Source organism: Salmo salar, chromosome 01 (genome assembly GCF_965601325.2).
Source record: "Salmo salar chromosome 01, fSalSal1, whole genome shotgun sequence".
NCBI classification, from domain to species: Eukaryota; Metazoa; Chordata; class Actinopteri; order Salmoniformes; family Salmonidae; genus Salmo; species Salmo salar.
In genome coordinates this window covers 50179495-50200486 of record NC_138291.1, presented here as the reverse complement: position 1 = coordinate 50200486, position 20992 = coordinate 50179495, and the positions used below count along the sequence as shown (strand labels likewise).

The 20992-nt window shown below is 41.7% G+C and overlaps 1 protein-coding gene across 3 annotated transcripts in view; it reads right to left on the bottom strand.

Annotated features, from left to right (window-relative positions):
- znf511 (zinc finger protein 511) overlaps nucleotides 1–19395 on the bottom strand; it is a 34484-nt gene extending 15089 nt beyond the window's left edge. For 2 of the 3 annotated variants that reach the window (XM_014198240.3, XM_082975831.1), the window contains exons 1-6: nucleotides 18873–19395; nucleotides 15990–16063; nucleotides 15092–15293; nucleotides 14839–14972; nucleotides 14407–14688; nucleotides 13985–14067 (exon numbers count right to left, since the gene is read on the bottom strand). In XM_014198240.3, coding sequence (XP_014053715.1) covers nucleotides 13998–14067; nucleotides 14407–14688; nucleotides 14839–14972; nucleotides 15092–15293; nucleotides 15990–16063; nucleotides 18873–19073 — 963 coding nt within the window. In that variant the 5' untranslated portion in view covers nucleotides 19074–19395 and the 3' untranslated portion in view covers nucleotides 13985–13997. 3 annotated transcript variants of the gene reach the window in all.
- Between the last annotated feature and the right edge of the window lie 1597 nt (nucleotides 19396–20992).

The following is a 20992-nucleotide window of genomic DNA, read 5'->3' as shown; positions in this document are numbered from 1 at the left end:
AGCCTGCAAAGCCACGATTCAGCATTTTGCCGCCTTCTGAGAGCCTATGGCAGCCGTAGGAAGTGTCACGGGACAGCTAAGATCCTCACTCTTCAATAAACAGAGACAAGAAGAACGACACCTTGTCAGACAGGCCACTTCCTGCATGAAATCTTCTCAGGTTTTTGCCTGCCATATGAGTTCTGTTATACTCACAGATACCATTCAAGCAGTTTTAGAAACTTTAGGGTGTTTTCTATCCAAAGCCAATAATTATATGCATATTCTAGTTACTGGGCAGGAGTAGTAACCAGATTAAATCGGGTACGTTTTTTATCCAGCCGTGTCAATACTGCCCCCTAGCCCTAACAGGTTAACCATTTTCCAGAACTTCTTGGGGTTAGACCCAGAGAGAGAGAACTGCTCCTTAAAGTAACTCACTTTGGCATTCCGGATAGCCTGAGTGCACTTATATACTTAATTAAATAAATAAATATGCATTGTTGTTTAAGGACTTGTAAATAAGCAGTTCACGGTAAGGTCTACATCTGTTGTACTCGACGGATGTGATAAATTATTTGATTTCAAGTTGGCTGGATGTCCTTAGGGATGTCCTTCTTGATACACACGGTAAATTGTTCAATGTAAAAAAAACATCAATGTTGCAGTTCTTGACACACTCAAACCTGTGCGCCTGGCATGTAGTACCATACCCCGTTCAACAGCACTTCAATATTTGTCTTGCCCATTCACCCTCTGAATGGCACACACAATCCATGTCTCAATTGTCTCAAGGCTCAAAAGTCATTCTCTAGTCATCTATGTCATGGAAAGAGCAGGTGTTCCTAATATTTTGTACAGTCGTGGCCAAATGTTTTGAGAAAGACGCAAATATTAATTTCCATAAAGTTTTCAGCTTCAGTGTATTTAGATATTTTTGTCAGATGTTACTATGAAATACTGAAGTATAATTACAAGCATTTCATAAGTGTCAAAGGCTTTTATTGACAATTACATGAAGTTGATGCAAAGTGTCAATATTTGCAATGTTGACCCTTCTTTTTCAAGACCTCTGCAATCCGCCCTGGCATGCTGTCAATTAACTTCTGGGCCACATCCCGACTGACGGCAGCCCATTCTTGCGTAATCAATGCTTGGAGTTTGTCAGAATTTGTGGGTTTTTGTTTGTCCACCCACCTCTTGAGGATTGACCACAAGTTCTCAATTGGATTAAAGTCTGGGGAGTTTCCTGGCCATGGACCCAAAATATCAATGTTTTGTTCCCTGAGCCACTTAGTTATCACTTTTGCCATATGGCAAGGTGCTCCATCATGCTGGAAAAGGCATTGTTCGTCAAACTGTTCCTGCATGGTTGGGAGAAGTTGCTCTCGGAGGATGTGTTGGTACCATACTTTATTCATGGCTGTGTTCTTAGGCAAAATTGTGAGTGAGCCCACTCCCTTGGCTGAGAAGCAACCCCACACATGACACAGGACTGATGGTAGCGCTCACCTTGTCTTCTCCGGACAAGCTTTTTTCCGGATGCCCCAAACAATCGGAAAGGGGATTCATCAGAGAAAATGACTTTACCCCAGTCCTCAGCAGTCCAATCCCTGTACCTTTTGCAGAATATCAGTCTGTCCCTGATGTTTTTCCTGGAGAGAAGTGGCTTCTTTGCTGCCCTTCTTGACACCAGGCCATCCTCCAAAAGTCTTCGCCTCACTGTGCGTGCAGATGCACTCACACCTGCCTGCTGCCATTCCTGAGCAAGCTCTGTACTGGTGGTGCCCCGATCCCACAGCTGAATCAACTTCAGCAAGCCCCAGGACCGTCTCCTAAACTTTCTTGGGCGCCCTGAAGCCTTCTTCACAACAATTGAACCGCTCTCCTTTAAGTTATTGATGATCGGATAAATGGTTAATTTAGGTGCAATCTTACTGGCAGCAATATCCTTGCCTGTGAAGCCCTTTTTGTGCAAAGCAATGATGATGGCACATGTTTCCTTGCAGGTAAACATGGTTGACAGAGGAAGAACAATGATTCCAAGCAACACCCTCCATTTGAAGCTTCCAGTCTGTTATTCGAACTCAATCAGCATGACAGAGTGATCTCCAGCCTTGTCCTCGTCAACACTCACACCTGTGTTAACGAGAGAATCACTGACATGATGTCAGCTGGTCCTTTTGTGACAGGGCTGAAATGCAGTGGAAATGTTTTTGGGGGATTCAGTTCATTTGCATGGCAAACAGGGACTTTGCAATTAATTGCAATTCATCTGATCACTCTTCATAACATTCTGGAGTATATGCAAATTGCCATCATACAAACTAAGGGAGCAGACTGTGAAAATTAATATTTGTATCATTCTCAGAACTTTTGGCCACGACTGTACACTCAGTCAGTGTATGTTTGTGATGTTAGATTGCAGTTGGTCTTCTTTTTAGTAGCAGTAATTTTCCATGAAGAAAAATTGTGGGACTGTGATTTGTCTTTGCTTTATCCAAACCCCTCCAACACACACACAAACACACACAGGGACGTTGGAGTAACATGGTCAAATATTTGAGATTCGAACTAGCAAACCCATCTCTCTAAACTCTAGGCTAACTGCCACCCCTTCCTTGGTGCTTTGGTTTGATGTAATATTGCAGTCTAACTCTATTTAGTGCTAAAAGGGCTTCTTTCTGGAAAAAGATGAGGATGTCATCCTTCGTCAAACATGTCCATTCAAAGACCAAGCATGTAATTATTCTCTTACACAGTTTCTATTGCTTTAATGTCACCCAGTTTAGAACTAGTTTCTTTTTTAGTTCATCTTTGCACTACCCTGTGATTTTTATGTTGTAGACGCCAAGCAAAGGAGCGTGTGGCACGTCAGAGTGAACAGTGGCCAAAGAGACGTCAGGACAATTACTGCCAAAGTAGATGGATGAGGAGGGCCTTGAGATAGCAGTTCGCCACAGCTTGAACAACTTTCGCACTTTGACAGATGCCACTCCGGCGGGAGAAAACAATGGGTAAGTAATACTGTGAAACACTATCATTCCACTATTAGTGCCAGAAACAGTGCCTTTGAAAAGGACTCAGTCCCCTTGACTTTTTCCACATTTTGTTACATTTGTTACATTACTTATTCTATAATGGATAAAAAAAAATATATAAAAAAAATCTCAGTAATCTACACACAATACCCCATAGAATATTTTGGAAATGTATTAAAATTAAAAAGCATACCTAATTTACATAAGTATTTAGACCCTTTGCTGTGAGACTCAGAATTAAGCTCAGGTGCATCCTGTTTCCATTGATCATCCTTAAGCTGTTTCTACAACTTCATTGGAGTGCACCTGTGGTAAATTCAATTGATTGGACATGATTTGGAAAGGCACACACCTGTCTATATAAGGTCCCACAGTTGACAGTGTATGTACAAAAACCAAGCCATGAGGTCAAAGGAATCGTCCGTAGAGCTCCGAGACAGGATTGGGTCGAGGCACAGATCTGGGGAAGGGTACCAAAAAATGTCTGCAGCATTGAAGGTCCCCAAGAACACAGTGGCCTCCATCATTCTTCAATGGAAGAAGTTTGAAACCACCAAGACTCTTCCTAGAGCTGGCCGCCCGGCCAAATTGAGCAATCGAGGGAGAAAGACTTTGGTCAGGGAGGTGACCAAGAACCCGACGGTCACTCTGACAAAGCTCTAGAGTTCTTCTATGGAGATGGGAGAATCTTCCAAAGGACAACAATCTCTGCAGCACTTCACCAATGAGGCCTTTATGGTAGTGGCCAGACAGATATTCACACTGAGTCAATACTTTGTAGAAGCACCTATGGCCACGATTACAGCTTTGGGTCGTCTTGGGTATGTCCGCTTTGCACGTGGATTTGGGGATTTTCTTCCTTGCAGATTTTCTCAAGCTCTGTTAAGTTAGATGGGGAGCGGCAGTGAACAGCAATCTCAAATTTTCCACAGATTTTCAATGAGATTAAAGTCTGGGCCACTCAAGGACCTTCACATTCTTGTTCTGAAGCCATTCCTGCATTGCTTTGGCTGTATGCTTTGGTTCATTGTCCTGTTGGAACATAATTCTTTACCCCAGTCTAAGATCGTTTGCACCCTAAAGCAGGTTCTCATCAAGAATTTGCCTGTATTTGGCTCCATTCATTGTTCCCTCTATCCTTACCAGTCTACCTGTTCCTGCCACTGAAACACATCCCCATAGCATGATGCTGCCACCACCATGCTTCACGGTAGGGATTGTGTTAGAAGGGTGATGAGTTGTGCTTGGTTGTCTCCAGACATAGCACTGCATTAATGCCAAAGAGTAAAATGTTTGTCTCATCAGACCACAGAATCTTTTGGCTTATTGTCTTAGTCTTTCACGTGCATTTTAGCAACTCCAGGCGTGCTGTCATGTGTCTTTTTCTCAGGAGTGGCTTCCATCTGGCCACTCTCCCATAAAGCTCAGATTGGTAAAGCGCTGTAGAGATTGTTGTCTTTCTGGCAGGTTCTCAAGTTGTAGTGACTTCTCAGGGATGATCAATGGATATTGGATGCACTTGAGCTCAATTTAGAGTATCATAGCAATGGGGTGTGAATACTTATGTAAATGAGATGACCATTTCATTTGCAATACACTGCTAACATTTCTAAAAACATGCTTCCACTTTGTCATTATGGGGTATTGTGTGTAGATGGGTGAGATTTAAAAAAATATTTAATCAATTTTGAATTCAGGCTGTAACACAACACACTGTGGATTAAGTCAACAGGTATGAATACTTTCTGAAGGCACTGTATCATACAAAATGGATTATGGACATCCACAAATTAATACATATACTAATTTGAGTGTAACAGATTTGTTTACTATGTTACGTCTACCCCTGAGTCCAGGTTGCAATGTAGGACAGCAGGTATGGGTGGATCCTATTGTTTTTCTGCTCTTCAGTCATGTTATTGTGGTGGCAGGTAGCCTAGTGGTTAGAGCGTTGGGCCAGTAACTAAAAGGTTGCTAGATTGAATCCCCGAGCTGAAAAGGTAAAAATCTGTCGCTCTGCCCCTGAACAAGGCAGTTAACCCACGGTTCATAGGCCGTCATTGTAAATAAGAATTTGTTCTTAACTGGCTTGCCTAGTTAAATAAAACAAAAATATTTAAATTGTGTCCAGTGTGCTGGAGCATCGTTCTTATGATGACTACCTTGGAGGTGGGTCCATCCATTAAGTCAAATGAAACTAGTTTTAAGCTTTAAAATCAAGAAATTAGAATAACATCAATATTGAAAACACAATCTGAGGGTTGTACTGGATCCTTTTGCCCCAGAAAAGAAAACCGTTTGAATATTTATTAGAAACATAGGACCCTGGGTTAGTACAGTGAGCATTGCGGTATGAAACAATGTAGGCTATACATGACAGGGCACAAATTTAACAGTAGGCCTTCAACCTAATCTATACTGTACCTTAGAGGTTTGAAATGAAACATAGTGGGCCCCTATTGACCGATGCAATGACCAATTTGGGGTAAGTGGGGACCCTCAATAGCATTTCCTGCAAATCGACCTACTGACATAGCACTCTCTCTGAGGTGAACAACCTCCAGAAGTGATGTAAGGTAGACAAGTCTGAGCGCTCGCTTTGATATATCAACCAAAGACGATTGCAATGTTTTCCATTGTAATGATAGGTAATACATCCTAAACAATCATATTTTCTATGTTCATCTGTTACTGAGACTTCACCTACCGCTCTCTCTAATAAGCTTATTCTCACAAGTGCACTTCTGAGGGGAAGACAAAGGGGGCAGCTGATTGACAATTAATTTATTCATGGTTTGAAATCCCATAGCAGGGTCATGGCTAGAACCAATACAGCATTTCTCAAACAAATGTCAAAAGGTGACTTTGTTATTGATGTTGCAAACCCTTCTAACCTGACCTACGAAAAGTAAAATCTGTCAAAAGCTGTATCCCATCTAGCCATGACCTAATAACAGTTGAAACTCAAGAGACATATCAACCAACATTTCAGCTTTATTAAACAAATTGCATTCGGAAAGTATTCAGACCCCTTGACCTTTTCCACATTTTGTTACGTTACAGCCTTATTCTAAAATTGATAATCATTTCCCCCTCTCATCAATACCCCATAATGACAAAGCAAAAATAGGTTTAGGGGGAGGGGTCTGGGGGGGGCAGTTTGGCCAATTGAATAACTTGTTCAGCAGTCTTATGGCTTGGGGGTAGAAGCTATTAAGGAGCCTTTTGGACCTAGACTTGGCGCTCAGTTGCGGAAGCAGAGAGAACAGTCTATGACTTGGGTGACTGGAGTCTGACAATTTTTGGGGGCATTCCTCTGACACCGTCTAGAATATACAGTTGAAGTCGGAAGTTTACATACACCTTAGCCAAATACATTTAAACTCAGTTTTTCACAATTCCTGACATTTAATCCTAGAAAAAAATTCTCTGTTTTAGGTCAGCTAGGATCACCACTTTATTTTAAGAATGTGAAATGTCAGAATAATAGTAGAGAATGATTTATTTCAGCTTTCTTTCATCACATTCCCAGTGGGTCAGAAGTTTACATACACTCAACTACTATTTGGTAGCATTGCCTTTAAATTGTTTAACTTGGGTCAAACATTTTGGGTAGTCTTCCACAAGCTTCCCACAATAAGTTGGGTGAATTTTGGCCCATTCCTCCTGTCAGAGCTGGTGTGACTGAGTCAGGTTTGTAGGCCTCCTTGCTTGTCGGCGATCAGGCCTACCATCGTTGTGTCATCAGCAAACTTAATGGTGTTGGAGTCATGCTTGGCCACGCAGTCGTGGGTGAACAGGAAGCACAGGAGGGGGCTAAGCACGCACCCTTGAGGGGCCCCCGTATTGAGGGTCAGTGTGGCAGATGTGTTGTTGCCTACCCTTACCACCTGGGGGCGGACTGTCAGGAAGTCCAGGATCCAGTTGCAGGTGTTTAGTCCCAGGGTCCTTGTCTTAGTGAGGAGCTTTGTGGGCACTATGGTGTTGAACACTGAGCTGTAGTCAATGAACAGCATTCTCACATAGGTGTTCCTTTTGTCCAGGTGGGAAAGGGCAGTGCGATTGAGATTGCAACATCTGTGGATCTGTTGGGGCGGTATGCGATTTGGAGTGGGTCTCGGGTTTCCGGGATGATGGTGTTGATGTGAGCCATGACCAGCCTTTCAAAGCACTTTATGGCTACCGACATGAGTGCTACGGTGCGGTAGTCATTTAGGCAGGTTACCTTCGCTTCCTTAGGCACAGGTACTATTTTCAGTTCTCTCCAGAGATGTTCGATCGGGTTCAGGTTCGGGCCACTCAAGGACATTCAGAGACTTGTACCGAAGCCACTCCCGGTTGCTTGTTAGGGTCGTTGCCCTGTTGGAAGTTGAACCTTTGCCCCAGTCTGAGCGCTCTGGAGCATGTTTTCATCAAGTATCTCTCTGTACTTTACACCATTAATCTTTACCTCGATCCTGACTGGTCTCCCAGTCCCTGCCACTAAACAAATCCCCACAGCATGATGCTGCCACCACCATGCTTCACCGTAGGGAAGGTGCCAGGTTTCCTCCAGACGTGACGCTTGGCATTCAGGCCAAAGAGTTCAATCTTGGTTTCATCAGACCAGAGAATCTTGTCCTTTAGGTGCCTTTTGGCAAAATCCAAGCGGGCTGTCACGTGCCTTTTACTGAGGTGTAGCTTCCGTCTGGCCACTCTACCATAAAGGCCTGATTGGTGGAGTGCTGCAGAAATGGTTGCCCTTCTAGAAGGTTATCCGATCTCCACAGAGGAACTCGAGAGCTGTGTCAGACTGACCATTGGGTTCTTGGTCACCTCCCTGACCAAGGCCTTTCTCCCCCGACTGCTTAGTTTGCCAGGCAGCCAGCTCTAGGAAGAGTCTTGGTGGTTCCAAACTTCTTCCATTTTAAGAATAAATGGAGGCCACTGTGTTCTTGGGGACCTTCAATGCTGTAGAAATGTTTTAGTACCCTTCCCCAGATCTGTGCCTCGACACAATCCTGTCTCGAAGCTCTACAGACAATTCCTTTGACCTCACTGCTTGTTTTTTTCTCTGAGATGCACTATCAACTGTGGGACCTTATATAGACAGGTGTGTGTCTTTCCAAATCATGTCCAATCAATTGAATTTACCATTTACCACAGGTGGACTCCAATGAAGTTGTAGAAACATCAAGGATGATCAATGGAAACAGGATGCACCTGAGCTCAATTTCGAGTCTCAGCAAAGGGTCTGACTACGTATGTAAATAAGGAATTTCTGTATTTTACAAACCTGTTTTTGTTTTGTCATTATGGGGTAGTGTGTGTGTGTGTGTGTGTGTGTGTGGATTGATCAGGAAAAAAAGTACTTTTATCAATTTTAGAATAAGGCTGTAACGTAACATACTTTCCAAATGCACATCATTGTTAACAACCCCTTGCCATGGGGGACATGGTAGCAGGACACAATGCAAATATACAGACTGAAAGTGTGGAGAGAGCTCGTCCATCAGCATGACAAATATTAGTAAATTCTTGCATTCTATTCATGCTGCCCGAGACACAGGTAGGTGTGGGGGGGGCATACAGGCCGTCAACAATTTATTAAATGCGCAATTTGCCTAAATGGTGTGAAGTCATTACTTCCAGCTGTTTTTAATTGACACAAGATTGTTAATTAGACACGCACAAATTATCGAATCTGTTTTCTATGTAAACTTTCTAAATGTCGACAAAAACAATTACTGGACAAGTTAACCTGTTAGGGCTAGGGGGCAGCATTTGCACATCTGGATAAAAAAATTTACCCGATTTAATCTGGTTACTAATCCTACCCAGTAACTAGAATATGCATATACTTATTATATATGGATAGAAAACACTCTAAAGTTTCCAAAACTGTTTGAATGGTGTCTGTGAGTATAACAGAACTCATTTGGCAGGCAAAACCCTGAGACATTTTCTGACAGGAAGTGGATACCTGATGTGTTGTATTACCTTTAAACCTATCCCATTGAAAAACACAGGGGCTGAGGAATATTTTGGCACTTCCTATTGCTTCCACTAGATGTCACCAGCCTTTACAAAGTGTTTTGAGTCTTCTGGAGGGAGATCTGACCGAACAAGAGCCATGGAACGATGATGTCCCATTAGACACCTGGCGCGCGAGTTCATGTTGGGTACCCTCGTTCCAATACGTTATAAAAGAGTATGCATTCGTCCACCTTGAATATTATTCATGTTCTGGTTAAAAAAGGCCCTAATGATTTATGCTATACAACGTTTGACATGTTTGAACGAACGTAAATATATTTTTTCCCCTCGTTCATGACGAGAAGTCCGGCTGGCTTAGATCATGTGCTAACAAGACGGAGATTTTTGAACATAAATGATGAGCTTTTTTGAACAAAACTACATTCGTTATGGACCTGTGATACCTGGAAGTGACATCTGATGAAGAGAATCAAAGGTAATGGATTATTTACATAGTATTTTCGATTTTAGATCTCCCCAACATGACGTCTAGTCTGTATCGCAACGCGTATTTTTCTGGGCGCAGTGCTCAGATTATTGCAAAGTGTGATTTCCCAGTAAGGTTATTTTTAAATCTGGCAAGTTGATTGCGTTCAAGAGATGTAAATCTATAATTCTTTAAATGACAATATAATATTTTACCAATGTTTTCTAATTTTAATTATTTAATTTGTGACGCTGACTTGACTGCCGGTTATTGGAGGGAAACGATTTCCTCAACATCAATGCCATAGTAAAACGCTGTTTTTGGATATAAATATGAACTTGATAGAACTAAAAATGCATGCATTGTCTAACATAATGTCCTAGGAGTGTCATCTGATGGAGATTGTAAAAGGTTAGTGCATCATTTTAGCTGGTTTTATGGTTTTGGTGACCCTGTCTTTGACTTGACAAAACATTACACACAACTCTTGTAAATGTACTGTCCTAACATACTCTAAATTTATGCTTTCGCCGTAAAACCTTTTTGAAATCGTAAAACGTGGTTAGATTAAGGAGATGTTTATCTTTCAAAGGGTGTAAAATAGTTGTATGTTTGAAAAATTTGAATTTTGACATTTATTTGGATTCAAATTTGCCGCTCTTGAAATGCACCTGCTGTTGATGGAGTGCACCACGGGTGGCACGCTAGCGTCCCACCTAGCCCATAGAGGTTAATGGAAACATAGCTACTGTTGCCTAGGGTCTTGTTTTCGAGACTACATCTGCAACATGTTGCTGCCGATATTTACTCATAAGTCAGTGGTTGCTGATATTGCAGCGCCATCATATGGGAGAATGGCAAAATTGGGCCAATGTAGGCCTAGTCTCCTGGCTTGCCTATTTCAGATAAACCTAGGGTGAGCTTCAACTTTATTTTTATGAAGTTGAAGCTCATTTACTGCATTTCTATACAATGTAAAAACGAATAGTATTTGGATTACAAAAAACAAGCTACATTTAGTCCAACCATTACGTTGGCTGCTGTAGCTTCATTTAACTTCTCTTGGGTAGGGGGCAGTATTTTCACGGCCGGATGAAAAACATACCCAAATTAAACTGCCTACTACTCGGGCCCAGAAACTAGAATATGCATATTATTAGTAGATTTGGATAGAAAACACTCTGTTTGAATGATGTCTGTGAGTATAACAGAACTCATATGGCAGGCAAAAATCTGAGAAAAAATCCAACCAGGAAGTTGAAAATCTGAGGCTGTAGTTTTTTAAAATTAATTCCCTTTCCAAACTACAGGGAAAATGACACACCTAGGACATTGTTATACAATACATGCATGTTTTGTTCAATCAAGTTCATATTTATATCAAAAAACTGCTTTTTACATTAGCATGTGACGTTCAGAACTAGCATACCCCCCGCAAACTTCCGGGGAATTTACTATCAATTTACTAAATTACTCACGATAAACGTTCACAAAAAGCATAACAATTATTTTAAGAATTATAGATACAGAACTCCTCTATGCACTCGATATGTCCGATTTTAAAATAGCTTTTTGGTGAAAGCACATTTTACAATATTCTAAGTACATAGCCCAGCCATCACGGGCTAGCTATTTAGACACCCGGCAAGTTTAGCCTTCACCAAAATCAGATTTACTATAAGAAAAATGTTATTACCTTTCCTGTTCTTCGTCAGAATGCACTCCCAGGACTTCTACTTCAATAACAAATGTTGGTTTGGTCCCAAATAATCCATCGTTATATCCAAACAGCGGCGTTTTGTTCGTGCGTTCTAGACACTATCCGAAATGGTAAATCAGGGTCGTGCGCATGGCGCATTTCGTGACAAAAAAATTCTAAATATTCCATTACCGTACTTCGAAGCATGTCAACCGCTGTTTAAAATCAATTTTTATGCAATTTATCTCGTAAAAAAGCGATAATATTCCGACCGGGAATCTGCGTTTCGGTAAATAGAGGGAAAAACAGAAAGGCGGGGGCGGCCAGTGCACGAGCCTAAGCCCTTTGTCCTCTGATAGACCACTTAGCAAAATCGCTCGTGTGTTTCAGCCAGGGCATTGAATTACGTCATTCAGGTTTTTCCCGGGCTCTGAGAGCCCATTGGAGCCGTAGGAAGTGTCACGTAACAGCAGAGATCCTTTGTAATGGATAGAGATGACAAAGAAGGCCAATAAATGGTCAGACAGGCCACTTCCTGTAAAGGAATCTCTCAGGTTTTTGCCTGCCATATGAGTTCTGTTATACTCACAGACACCATTCAAACAGTTTTAGAAACTTTAGGGTGTTTTCTATCCATATCTAATAAGTATATGCATATTCTAGTTACTGGGTAGGAGTGGTAACCAGATTAAATCGGGTACGTTTTTTTATCCGGTGGTGTAAATACTGCCTCCTAGCCCTAACAGGTTAAGGAGAAGTGTGTCTTTAAAATGGTGTAAAATAGTCGTATGTTTGAGAAATTTGAATTATGAGATTTTTGTTGTTTTGAATTTGCCGCCCTGCTATTTCACTGGCTGTTGGGAGTGTGTCCCGCAGGTGGGACGGTCACGTCCCACATACCCAAGAGAGGTTAACTCAGTCGACAGGGGACTTAACATTCTACAAACATGTCATAAAGCAATTAGTTGCTACGCACTAGCTCAGCACCGGGATTAATAACTGTAGTTTAGGTTCATGCTATGTCAAACAGAAGTTACCAAGACATCTACAGCCATCTCCACCTCTGCACTGTTTTGAGAGAAAAGTTTTGCTCTTCACTGCAGCTGCATCCATGTACTCTCCATAGTCCTAAAGCCAGCCAGGCATACAGCCTTCCCACCTGCTCCGAGGAGTCCACATGGTCTTAAAACATACTCTCTACTACCGCTAAACAGCCTGCCCGTCAGCATGGTCCTAAAGCAAGCCTCTAATAACACTAATAGCAGACCTGACAGCACTGTGAAACTTTTTAGAGTACCAGACGCACGGGGCAAATTGGAGATTCATGTGCTTAGACATTATGGATCACACCTGGTTCAGATCAGTCCTCTGAAAAGGTATTTACAGAACATAAATAATAGATTCATACTGATGAGTACAGAACATATAAAATAAATATATGTTTTGTGGAATTAGCACAGACGGTCTATGTTTATTCCATTACATGTACAGTGTAGAATGGAGATAAGAAAAAAACGTTGTAGATAATTAGCACATGCCCCCAAATTTAGTCTCTATAGTAGAGGAACGCGTTGTCACCTCTCAAACAGGGCCAACCACTAGGGCCAGCTCACAAGTATAGGCTTTTTAGACACGGTTCCTAATCAACACTAAAAGCTAAATCTTTTTGGGAAAAAAATTAAATAAAATCACATCGACACAGACCAAACTGGCTACACAAAGCTTAAGTAGGCTACTGCAAAGGGAATCTGAACACTGTTCGCTAGAAGAGTCCGGTGCTTCAGCCTATGTAAAGGTGCCTATTGTATTTCTTTGCAGCATATACATTTCAGATTTTTTAAATTGATCTCAAATCTTGTGCAAAGACATTTTACAAGCATTGCCTCTATAGCTAACACCGGACACTCATTCATTCTTCATCGCGCAGTCTTCTAAACTCCCGACTCCATTTAATGCCATGATGTTTATATTTATTTTTGATTATACTTTTGTAATGCTTTCTGTGATGTGGATTATAGTTAGTCTATCAGGTTTGCGTGATCCTCATAATGTTACGTGGAAAATACAACTAATGGGACATAGAATCAAATGTATATCACACTCGCACAAATGCGACCCGTTCTTTTTCATATTTGCATTTAATTTCTTTCACTAGCAAATGTGAGTGAACTGCTGGCACTTTAGAGCCTACTGAATGTCCATCTTATGTTCGATAACTTTAGCTTGAAGCAATTAGTGTTTACCTTTCCACAACACACAGAGTCGAAAAGGGATTTGTCCATGTGTTTACGTACAGCTGACAGTCGGCAAACTTGGCATCACAACAAACAGGAGGAGGGGCAGACACGGGGTAGCTACGTCGAATAATGATGTATTCATCTCCATGTCCGTTGACACAAACTCCGTACATGTCTGTGTGTTGCAGCTCAAGAATCGGGATGTTAGATTTACTCAGTGGATTTATTTTTTATGAATTTAGTTTTTTCAAAAAAGTACACATTAAAAAAACATTTTTATCTGGCTGTATTCATTTCTGCGTACTTTTAACTTGGATTTCGTACCTGCTTACATGGACAGAGAATTGCGTAGCTGGTACGCAAAATGCATGCATGTTGGCAGGTCTGTAATCGCCTTTGCCTTTTCAATCTGGATTGGAATGATTTTAGTAGCTTATTTTAAATTGGTGTTGGGCTAGCTAGTGCGATAACATTTGACACATTATCTTGAGTTTAACAAACATGATTTATTGTCGAAAATATTATTTTTAAAACACACGCCAGACCAGACCGATGCAAGGGTCGCATCCTGTCTAAGACTCATCACCTTTAAAGATTCTCTAAATCCTCCTGCCACGACCTCTGAACCCTTGGACAGAACCCTGGCCGAAACACACCGTCCTAGGAACCCTGGTGGAACAGAACACAGTCCACTAAACATACACAATCCGTTCCTGAGAAGTGCACTACCGCGTCCCACGACAGCGGTTGTGTATATCCAGCTATACCCCTCCCATTGTTGTGGGACTTGGCTTCATTTTGCATAGTTAAAAAAATATAACAAAAATTGCATGGACTATGTAAAGGCATTGCAGTTCACCAGTCCCACTTCAAATGTATTATTCTATATTCATGTATGCATTCAGGGTCATTGCACATCGACTGTAGGTCTAAGGGAAATACAGTAGAATAATGTAGTGCACCATGTAGGAAATAGTGTGCCATTTGAGATTTGAAGTGAATACTGACCTGTAGGAGTGTCTCTCTCTGTTGTGCTGTGGTCTCTGTTGGTTTGTGGTGGGCTGGATGGTGACAGAGAGGATTGGGGCAGTATCATGATCTGTGGGCAGCTCTACTGTGTTAATTGGGATTCCTGCAGGGTCCAGGATACCTGGTTCCAGAGAGTGATTTATCTCCATATATTCCTCTTCCTCTGGTTGGTCAGGCAACACCTCACACACACCCTCAGGTTCACTCACACTCATGGACACCTCCATACTTGTGCCTTTCTGTGGCATATTCTTCTTCGCTCTGTAAGACAGGGGGGAATGCTTTATCCTCTACACACACATACTTCAATCACAGATTTTACCCAGTCCTGAATGCTGATAGATGACTCATTCTGACACGCTTCCACCACCTGTTGGACACAGTGAGAACAACCCTTGAATTTGTGTTTACATTTTGATATTCTTGATCCTCTTCGCCTTGTCGAACATGAAGTCAGAAGGGTACTTATGGATCTTGATCATATGGTCTTTCCTCTGTTCTCTGGTTCTGAACTTCAAACCACAACCCTCCACTAGACACTGGTACTTGGGGGGAAAAAGAGAGAGTGAGAAACAGGGTGCATAGACTGGTCCAAGTCAAGGCCAGAGTGAGCAACATAGTGAGTGTGTGTGCACGTGTGTTTGTGTGCATGTATGTTAGCTACCATGTCCTGCCTTTCAGCCAGAATGCTGAAGAGCGAGTCGTGCCACTCCTGGATGTGGATGTCGAGCAGGCGAGCGGAGGGCAGCGACCTCTGGCAGGAAGAACACACGTGTCTGTGGAGCATGTTATAGTGATGCTCATAGTCCTCCACAGTACTGAACACCTGGCTACAGCCAGATATATGACACCTGAACTCACACTGCCTGAGAGAAGGAAAAAAAGGAGGGGGGAAGAGAGAAAAACGGAAAGTCAACATGAAGGTTATTCTAATGACTTCAATTGACTTACTAAAAAAACTGTCTGAAGTACTATGTCAGTGTTTCTCCAGATATCACGGGACACAGAACAGTCTCATGAATCCCTCCACAATTTAACTTTGTACTAATATAACTGCTGATCTGTATACTGGACACCATGGGACAGAAATAAAAAGTAGCTGAAGTCAAAAGATACTTTTAGTTCCATGTGAGAAGGCAGAAGCTGAAGATCAGCTCTCTATCAATTAGGCCTAATGCCATTTAGCAGAAACTAGACACTGACAATAAACTTATGTTTTGTGCCAGGAAGACATTGAATAATCAAGACTAAGGAAGCCATCCTATCTTGAATGTGACTTGTCTTAGCATCTTGCATTTGTGAATGTGACTGCATGTACCCAGAACACTGTGTTAAAGCTGTTACTTCGACCGTGCCTCTGACTTTAACTTTTTTTTAACTGACTCAAGTCTGTCACCTGACTAAGTAAACTTATCTGAAAATACTGCTCTTTAACAGTCATCAGCTATTTGTAACATTATTCCACATACGTCCTTCTTTCCCATGCCCCACTGTATTACCATGTGAATGGGTTATACTGTAAAATCTGTTGTTGATCACCATGATAATGATAATATTGTTACCTGGCTGTAGGTGAGTCATAAGCTGGGCAGGTTGAGAGGTTCTGGAGGTACAGGTGTCTATGTATGTCCCCATCCTAACACACACACACACACACACACGTCAGTTACACTGCTGTAGCTTCTCTGCATGTGACTATAACACTGCTGGTGGTGGCAATGATGGTGTATTACCACACTGTAAAAAAATATGTATTGTTTTAGTTATTATAAACATACATTTTATTACCCCGAATAGCCCATCTTATATAGCATATAATATAATTACTATGGTTACATAAGACAGATGGTTACCCTTCCCCTAACCTTAACTATTTTAGTTAAGACTAACCCATTGTCTAGCTAAAGTTAGCCACCTAACTAGAATCTGAACATATACGTTTAGCAAATACTTAAAATATTGAACGTTTTGAAAATTCGTAACATAATATGAATAGTAATTTGTTACATATACGAAATGAGTGATGGACATCCACAAATGAATACAATACTACGTTAAATGGACAGAATAATATGAAACGGTTGACCTGGTTGCATTTCCTTATCTGCGGTCATCAAAATGCTAAATATATCAGTATGATATATTGGATAAAGTAATAAAGACAGACACCAATGTCTAGTTCAATAGCCTTGTTCATGCATTGTACAAATCCCTACACGCGGAGTCCGGGGAACAGTCCGGCTAGTCGATTACCTATCAACTAGACTCCGTAACATCATCCTTTTCAATAGAAAGTGCAAACATAACAGCATAACATTACATTCTTAACAATCAAGTCATAACAATTAAGAACGCATGACATTTTCTTTTTACTTCAGTTGTCATCTTCCTTTCTTTTTAAATTTTATTTTTCTTTTTTCTTTAATTGTCATCTTGTGCAGAATTGAAACATGGTATCAGAAGTGGCTCGAAAACCATACGTTTGTTATTTTTGTAGCTAAGTACAGTATAGGCGCGGTTACGTTCCATATGCGAACACACGCAGATTCCTACTCACAACACTGATCAACTAGTTGTTAGCTGGTTAGCTAGCATCACTACCTACCTCGATGACTGAAGGCAAAGAAGTCTCCTATTCCATCGCTATGGCAGCGAACATTCCGCCACCTAATCCCATGGTTCTCACAGGGGACTGGAATACTAATTGGGACAATTTCAGGGATGAATTCGAGGACTATGCGCTGGCGACCGGTCTACATGAGAAACCCAACGAGGTACAAGCGGCAACTCTGAGGAGTTTAATGGGCAGCGAATGCAGGCATATCTACCGGCACAATCTCACCCTCACAGCGCGACAACAGTGTGATGCAAAGGCTATATTGGATGCATTGGAGAATTACTTCAAACCCGCCAGAAACGTAATTTACGAGCGGTTCGTTTTCGGAAGCTGCAAACAGGAAGAGGGTGAGTCAGTACACAACTTTGTAACCCGTTTGAGAGAAAAATCTGCCACTTGTGAATACGGGGGATTGAAAGATGAATTGATTCGTGACAAAATAGTACTGGGAATTGCAAATGAGGATACACGCCGGCGTCTACTGAGAGAGAGAGAGGCTTAACATTAGTAACTGCCATCGAAATGTGCCGCACTGCTGAAGTCACTGACATGAGAATGAGAGCAATGGAAATCGAAACCCCACGCTCCGACGTTGACACTGTTCACGCTGTTGCTAGGCAGACATTCAGGCAAAACCAATCAAGGCAGAGTAATTCACCACGAACGGTGAACACAGAGAGCCCAGTAGCATGTAAATAATGTGGGAATACGCACACACGTGGCAAAGAGCACTGCCCTGCCTATGGAAAACCATGCAGAGCTTGTGGAACTAATAATCACTTTGCAAAAGTGTGTCTCAAAAGCAAAAGAAGGGTGAGTGAGGGCAAGATTCACTGTGTTGATGATGTCACTCAATGTTCAGAGCTGAACAGTGAAAGTGACATTTACATGCATGAATCCATTGGGGCTGTACACTCAAGAGGGAAGAAATGGTTTGTGACACTACGATTACACAACAAGCAACAACAATGTCAACTGGATTCCGGTGCTACATGCAATGTAATGAGCTACAAAGACAAAATCAATCTGGCACCTGACACACATCTATTGCCCAGCGATACTAGACTAAAGCTGTACTCAGGAGAGCTAATGAGCTCTATGGGCACCTTTGAGACCGAATGTGTTATTCGGGGACGCAAACACAAGCTGGAGTTTGAGATTGTGAAAACCAGTCAACATCCTCTCCTCTCAGGCTCTACATGCGAACGCCTGGGACTGATGCAGTTCACTGTACCAAATGACCTGCACATTGTGGATCATGTCCAGCATGGACCCCTGTCCAAAGAACAACTACTCAGCAGATATGACGATGTATTCAACATGCCCGTTGAATCAGTGCCTGGTGAGGTACACTTTGAAGTGGATGAGAGCATCACTCCAGTCCAGTGTGCTCCTCGCAATGTGCCCATTGCAATGAAAGTGGCTGTGAAGGCCCAGCTGGACAAGTATGAGGCCGATGGCCACATGACATCTGTGACCGAACCAACTGACTGGATCAGCAATATGGTCATAGTGAAAAAAACCAGAGAAGCTGAGGGTCTGCATCGACCCAAAGCATCTGAACCAAGCATTGAAACGATCCCACTTCTGACACCATGTTTCAGTATGATATATTGGATAAAGTAATAAAGACAGACACCAATGTCTAGTTCAATAGCCTTGTTCATGCATTGTACAAATCCCTACACGCGGAGTCCGGGGAACAGTCCGGCTAGTCGATTACCTATCAACTAGACTCCGTAACAAAATTGGTGAAAAACACAGAACACATAGGCTACATTCAGTTTTTCAGCAGTTATAGATTTAGCAGCAGCAGCAGCTAGATTACCTCAAAAAACTCGTGGTCCTTGTTGAGCAGTATTTGATGTGGAATGAAGGTGAACGTTAACCTCGCCTCCCTGTCCTGTGATGTGAACGAACTGAACAAACTCCCCGGTCTGAAGCCCACCTGCAATTTAGGAATTTCGTCGATTCGTAAATCAACCAAATCACTCGCTGTCAAAATCTGTATCAATTCAGGCTTCAGCATTGTAGCTAGTTTGCGAAAGAGGATTTTATGTCACTACCAAGTTCTCTGACATTACGAACCGATAACGACGAAAGTGTGTTGTTTTGAACGTCATGGCCGTGTAATGCCAAGGCAGAGTTGCCGCGTTCAAAACAACTGGGAACTCGGAAAATAGGAAGTCAAATAAAGAGAAAGTGCCCAAGTTGGAATTCCGAGTTGGATGACCGTACAAAATAATTTTTCCCAGACGGAGTTTTTTTCCCCGAGCTCCCAGTTGTTTTGAACGCACTGAAGTCGGAGCTTCACGAGTTCCTCGTTCCCAGTTGTTTTGAACGCGGAAAGTGCCTCGTTGTCACACGGCCATGACGTTCAAAACGTGCGACAGTTCAACGGTTTCCTACTTAGTCAACAACAAACTTTCGTGGTTATCAATTAGAAATTGACATAAGATATATTTAAAGGTCCGTGTACTTTTTGGCCAATTAATATTTCATATTAGACATGATACAAAACGAGTACAGGATCGTTCTTTGTTTATTTGATTTGAATTTGAAGTCAAACAACACAAACGGTTTAGTTTTTATTGTTTAAATTAAAGGAAATATGAAATAACGAGAAACTGAATAATGGTTTGATTATTCAAATATATTGTTTTTAATTATAAGTTGTGGTTCAACCCATGCACACGTTTTGGCCTATTAATAGTTGTGACTTTCTAACAACACAGAAAATTATAAATGGGTTGATCTTCATGATTTTTATCTTACATATTATGTAATTGAATAAACATAAAGATTATTTAGGCCTATTGATTCTTTTTTTCTTCTCATTCCAATGATGTGATCATTGACAGTCATTGTAGTGGCGAACAGATGTTGGAAGAAGAAGGAAAAGATGGCGGAAGTGGACGCTGATGTGGATCTTGAATCTAATGGTGTAATCAAGGAGAATTGTAATATTGTCTAAAAGAATGGAAAATGGAGCAAAGTAGCGTACAATGCTGAGAATGTCCCTTCTTACCAAAATTGAAGAATCCATTTGAGATATCCAAACTGGTGGAGAGTTCTGGGTAAAGTGAAGGCTATGAGGATCACGAGAGGCGGGCTTGTTTAGATGTTTTGTACTTCTGAGGATCGGAAGGAACGTGTGTTGCATCTCACTCGATTTGAGAAGTTTAACATGTCGTGTGTGTCTCTTCGGAACAGGCCCACTCAAGGGGATAATATCTGGCGTCTCGAGGGAAGTCGATGTTGCAGAAATGAAAAATATTCCTGGAATGATTGATGCATGTAGGGTGAATCATGTGGTGAATGAAGAAAAAGTGAAGAGTATCTGTTCTTTAGTTTTTTGAAGTGGAGTCTCTCTTCTCAAGTGCAGTTGGGGTATATAAACTACAGAGTCAGAGCATTTAACCCAAAACCAATGCAGTGTGATCACTAAAGCTTTTGGACATGTTTCAAGTGTTTGCAGAAGGGAGAAGCCAAGATGTACAAGTTGTGGAAAGTATCATATGTTTTAAAAGTGATGAAAATGTGACATGTTGCAATTGTGGTGGGAACCATGAAGCCACGTCTTTGGAATACGCGACAAAAGTGAAAGAGAATGAGGTGGCCAAAGTCAGGGCTGTCTAGAGAATTTCATATGCAACAACTGTTAAAAGGGTTGAGGGTTTGAATGGTGCTCCTGAAGAGTCCATGGTGGTGGATAGGCCTTCACTGCAGGGGATGCCTTTCACCAGCAGTGCCCAGATATTTTAAAGGTTAAGAAGGTGGAATTTGTGGCCTTTATAGCCACTGCCAAGGTGGAGAGGAAGTCCTAGAAAATAGATATCATTATGGATGCAACAGAGCAGTTCCAGAGACTGAAAGACTTCTCAGCAGAGGAGTTGAATGGAGTATTGTCACAAGCCCTACCGACCCTCTCAGGCCCTGGCCTAGAGC